Genomic DNA, 6,000 nt, shown 5'->3' on the forward strand with positions numbered 1-6,000 from the left:
TGGCCACTTTATACCAAGTGGCAACGTAACATCGAGTGGTAACTTTATACCAAGTGGCAACGTAACATCGAGTGGTAACTTTATACCAAGTGGCAACGTAACATCGAGTGGTAACTTCATACCAAGTGGAAACGTTACATCACTTGGTAACTTAATACCAAGTAGCAACATTATATCAAGTGGTAACTTGACCACAACAATCCCATGTGACAGCAAACTAAAATTTGTTAAAGCCGAAGGAAAGAAGTTAATTTTAAGAAAATTGCCACCAACTAAGTTAGTTCACAATGTCCCTAACAGTAAGCCAGAGGGTCCACTTACCTGTGCACCTCGAAAAATGGATGATGCTTATGTAAAGACAACGACACTGAGTGCTTATTGGGCTCAGTTTGATCCATGTTTAGATTAACTACCTAATTAAAAAAATTGAATTATTTGAAGAATGTACTGTGTGTAATGTTTGTATGTCAAATCGTAATAAATAATAACAATTATTAGTACAATAATTTTGTTTACGTGTTGTGTTCATTCTTTTCAAACTGTAAAAAAAAATTGTATTACAAGGGTAAGAAAATATTAAAAAAATATTAATATAATAATATATAATTAGTAAGAATAAAAACACAAACCTTCAAATGTTTCAAATTTAAAGTGTGAATAATAAAATGGTCTTAAAATTTAAAATAGTGCAGAACTAAATGAATATGTAAGAGTATCATAAAAGGGTAAGAAAGAATTATAAATAAAATTGTAAATAAAATTTACTAATTTATATTTAAAATTAGTGGAAATCAATCGACTAATGAAAATAACGTTCTTAAAATACAAAGAATGTAAATAAATGAGAAAAAATAAATAATAAAATGGCCAAAAAATCTAAATAATAAATTTATTATAAAAAGTACAGTTTTATTAATCTTTAAGAGGCACAACAAAAGAGCAAATAAAAGATAAAAAATCTGAAAGTTTTACAGTATAAAGTATAAGAAACAATTAGTAACAGTATAATTTATAAATATTTACATTATATAATAAATAATAGTAAATTACAATTAATATTACAATAATTTTTGTTATTTCAAACTGTAAAAAAATCAGTATTACAAAATAAAGGGTAAAAAAATATATTATTTATAAACAGTAAGAATAAAAATATAGTTCCTTACAAATCTTAAAATGGTCAGAAAATAAAAATTAGTGGCACATAAAAATTAAAAAGTACAGAAATTTCAAACTAAATAAATAATAAATATAAAATCCTGTAAACGAATCATAAAATAAGGGTAAGAAAAAGTTATAAATAATATAATATTTAAATATTTACATCTAAAATTAGTACAAATTAAAAAGACTAATGAAAATAAAATTACTTAAAAAGTCTTACAAAGTTTAATCGAAAAATATAAAGAATGTAAATAAATATGACAAAATAAATAATAAAATGGTCAAAAAATCTAAATAATAAATTAATTATAAAAAGTAATATTTTATTAGTCTTTAAGAGGCATAACTAAAAAATAAATAATAAATAAAAAATCTGAAAGTTTTATAATATAAAGGGTAAGAAAAAATTAATATATATAAATATTTACATTATATAATAAATAATAATAAATGACAATAAATTGGTGTTCATTCATTTCAAACTTAAAAAAAAAATTTGTATTATAAAATAAAGTATAAGAAAATATATAATTTATAAACAGTAAGAATAAAGATACTGTTCCTTATAAATCTTACAAAGGTTAATTGAAAAATTCAAAGTATGCGAATAATAAATAATAAAATGGTTAACAAATTTAAATTAGTGGCACATAAAAATAAAACAGTACAGAAATTTCAAAATAAATAAATAATAAATATAAAAATCTGTAAGAGAATCATAAAATAAAAAGTAAGAAAAAATTATAAATAATGTAATATTTAAATATTTACATCTAAAACTAATAGAAATCAGAAAGACTAATGAAAATAGAATTACTTAAAAGTCTTACAAAGTTTAATCCAAAATTTAAATAATAAATTAATTATAAAAAGTACCATTTTATTAATCTTTAACAGGCACAACTAAAAAGTAAATAATAAATAAAAAATCTGAAAGTTTTACAATATAAAGGGTAAGAAAAAATTAGAAATAGTGTAATTTATAAATATTTACATTCTATAATTAGTGAAAGTCAAAAAATCTGAAAGACTAATAAAAATACAATTCCTTACAAAGTCTTACAAAAGTTAATTTGCCGATGATATTCACCGCAAGGTTTTCTTTGTACATAAATTAGCATTAAAACTGATGATGCACCCATTTTAAATTTTAAAAACCAACTTTGCAGTAAAAGTTTTTGTCATTTTTGGTAACTTTCTTATCTGGTACTCAGTAAACTTCTATCATGTGAATGCTTTTGCTATTGTTTTTGCTGCTGCATTTGCGGAATATATTATTAAAATGGAATGTGTTTTATTAACTACATAAAATCCAGAGTTCACTTTTACATCTTTTCTTGATTTTCTTTTTAATTAAGTAGGGATTGCTAATTTATTCTTGATAGAAAGGAGATTGAAGTATTTACTAAATTCTATAATAAGTAATCTAATAAATTGGTTATTTTAACTTCAATAACTTTAAATAATGCTGTTGACACTGTCAAGTTATAACCCTTCTCGAACATTTATTTGACTTTATATAGGTCCACAATAACACTCATATTTTTTAAATTCGCCAATTGCATAATTATTTCTATACCACAAAAAAATCAGAACTCGTGTATAGCTTATTATTTATTTTAAATAATAAAACAATTTAGTTAATATTAATTAATTAACTATAGTACAATTTGGGTTACTAAAACACAAAATTAAAGAATTGAAACAAATTTATTCAGTACAATGTTCAGTCTAATAAAAATGATTTAATTTTTAAAAGAATGTTGCAACTATTACTCAAATGGCCATTCTGCATTTTCTTCCAGCCTACAATCAAAATATATAAAAATGTAATTCTATTAGTTGTCACCTCAGAACTTACCCTGGGAACGCCTTACAATCGCAAACTCTTGCACTTACGCCAACTTCCAGAGAATTTAAGGTATCCATGTCTTCATCATCCAAACTGAAGTCAAATATATTAATGTTCTCTTGTAATCTTGCAGGAGATACACTTTTTGGAATTACAATAATATTCCTTTGTATTAAATATCGTAACATAATCTGTGCGTTTGATTTCTTGTGTTTAGAGGCTATTTGTTTGATCTTTTCATCATGCAACATATCAGGCAATGGTTTAGTTCTAGAAAGAAAATTTGCTACTATTACTACAAAGAGGTATGTAGATTATTTTTGTTACGGTTTGCCAAATGACTCCATGAATTTGTTCATACCAGGAGAACCAAGTGGCGAATAGCCCGTGACTGTGATTCCATTTTCAAGACAATATAGTACCAAATTTTGTTGTTGCATGTAGACGTGTAGTTCAACTTGCAAGTTCGCAGGCTTGATCCTCGGATTCGACTTAAGAATGTTGTCAATTTGTCTTTTATTGAAATTAGAAATACCTATTGTTTTAGTACGACCAGCATCTACTTGCTCCTCCATTTTCTAAACATAAAATAATGCTTTTAAAAGCTACACTGAATTGAACTTTATTTAAAATTTTACCTTCCACACTGCTATGTGATCAGTGACTTCAGTTTCATATTTTGTAAGGTCTCTACGAAATGGTTCTCCTTCGTTCAGTTTTAAACAAACTGGAAAATGTATTAAGTATAAGTCCACATAATCAAGGCCTAAATTTTTCAAAGAAGTGATCAACAATTCTTCAACCTTTTCAGCTTTTATAGCGAAAATAGGAAGCTTAGTGGTGATGAAGAGGTCTTCTCTTTTCAACTTGCCTGAATTGAACCACTTTTTAAGTACCTTGCCGATTATTAATTCGTTTCCATAGGAGAAAGCAGTGTCGATGTGGCGGTAACCTATTTCTAATGCTGTGTCCAAAGCCTTTGCTAATTCGTCCTCGTTGGTAGCCTAAACAGAGTAAATATGTGGTGTATTATTATATGTTATCAGTACCTGCTCTAAGCAAGACATAATATTGTGAATTGTATACATACCTGCCAAGTGCCAAGACCAATGGCTGGCATTTTGACACCTCCAGGTAAATCCATGAAAATTTTAGTCGCCATGTTTAGAAATTTGGAGCTCAATGAATACTGCTTGGTTATGCAACTACAAACAAACTACTAAAGTATTACAGACGACAGTACAATTTATATTATTGCGTGTAGCTCAATAAACAAACGTTTAGAATAGATAAGTTATCAGTGCACTCACTATCGAATTACTCGATTGTTTGAAACGTAAATTAACTACTTTTAAGTATTGTTTTGGCAACATTTACATAAGTTAATGAGGTGTAGATTAAAAATAGACTTTCTTAATCTTCAAATATTTTAAACATTTTTGACTAAATATTAATACAATCGTATGGACCAATTTTATGTTTAAATTTTAATTATAATATAACGTTTTATTTTTCTTTAATACTGTCCCATTGAATAAAAAATCAAAAATCTATTTTTTAACGACGTTTGAGTCTTATATTTATTTATTTGTATATAAAGAGGTTTGTAAAATTTATCATTAAATAAAAAATTAGAAACACTTTTTGAAGTGGTATTTATTTCATTGTTAAGAGTTTACTTTACAGCAGCAAGAAGGCTTTCTTTCCATCCTCAGTTTCTGTTTCTTCTTATTACATCTTCGATAAAAATTAAAGACAAGTTAGAGTAAAGAATAGACTGAAGTTTTCAGTTATGAGTTCTGATTTTGTTTGGCCAAGGTTGATGAATTCAGGAAATTGTGGAATCCTATTTCAATATTCCGATTTAAATTTGTTACCATGTCCATCAAGATCTTCAAACTCATCACCGATTGAAAACGTTTGGGACGTCATAGGCCGGAGACTACGCAATTCAGCCCTCCCTTTATAGACTTTGGCGAACCCTCAACTTAATTGGAGGTGGTATGAAGTGAGAGAAGCGAGTTCATAAACCTCTGAATTTTTTTATTTGAATTTCTAGTTTCAGTCTCTAATTTTAAATTCCTTTTATAAAATAAATATTATTACATAAGACTTTGATTTTTATTTAATAACAATTTTCTGAAGGCTTATTAAGTAATATTGCACAACAAAAACAAATTTTAATCTAATTTTTACGTGCACTTCAGTTTATCACATGAGAGAGTGATTATCAAGAGTTTGTATAATAATTTTTTCTAATGTAAAAGTGTGAGCACTTTTTTCAGTGTAATTCTAATCACTTGTTTATGTACTGATAACTACGCAATGAATAAAATAATTATATCTAAGAATTATTAAAAACATATTTAGGTAAAGGATGGAGTATTGAATTTGCCTTTTTACCCTCACGAGTGAATGAAAAAATTTTTAAAAAAAGGTTTGACAGGCTGAAGTCAAAAGGAATAAGTCTAGTGCCACAAAATTTGTGTTTTACAAAACTTAACCTTTATTAAACACTTTAAAATCAAACATCAATATTAGCCCCTTTCAATATTCCATTAAATTTAAGTTTCTAATTTTAATATTTGTTTTATTATTTATTGTAATAATAACAAAATTTTATTTGACGTATTTGTCAAATGAAATGACCATCAAAGTAACTAACAGACAAACATTTGAGTCCCTGGCCTCCTACGATATAACAATAACTTGTCATATTTTAATGTCATATTTTGAAGTTATAACTGACATGGTGAAGATTATTTCTGTTTACTGAAATTATTACTCTGATACAGTTACTTGTTGTTGCCTGTGGTATATATACCTATATCCAGATTAGAGGTAAGATTTTCAAATTCTTTAAATTGTTGGTGGTTGAAGCACAATAAGATGACTATGTAACAATACTGGAGGGTGTTCACTAAATTTCATTTTGGCTCTGTTTTCAGTTAATGGTAAACCTCCAGAAAAAGAGGAAACTTTAA

The 6,000-nt window shown here is 26.5% G+C and overlaps 1 protein-coding gene across 1 annotated transcript; it reads right to left on the bottom strand.

The window, feature by feature from the left end:
* Nucleotides 1–2,855: 2,855 nt before the first annotated feature.
* On the bottom strand, nt 2,856–4,210 carry LOC109600791 (aldose reductase-related protein 2). The gene is made up of 5 exons (XM_020016969.2): nt 4,107–4,210; nt 3,655–4,020; nt 3,344–3,594; nt 3,026–3,286; nt 2,856–2,970 (listed from the first exon to the last, which is right to left on the bottom strand). The coding sequence occupies exons 1-5, from the start codon at nt 4,176–4,178 to the stop codon at nt 2,937–2,939; spliced, it is 984 nt and encodes a 327-aa protein (XP_019872528.2). The 5' UTR covers nt 4,179–4,210; the 3' UTR covers nt 2,856–2,936.
* Between the last annotated feature and the right edge of the window lie 1,790 nt (nt 4,211–6,000).

This window comes from Aethina tumida, chromosome 2 (assembly GCF_024364675.1).
Source record: "Aethina tumida isolate Nest 87 chromosome 2, icAetTumi1.1, whole genome shotgun sequence".
In the NCBI taxonomy this organism is placed as follows: domain Eukaryota; kingdom Metazoa; phylum Arthropoda; class Insecta; order Coleoptera; family Nitidulidae; genus Aethina; species Aethina tumida.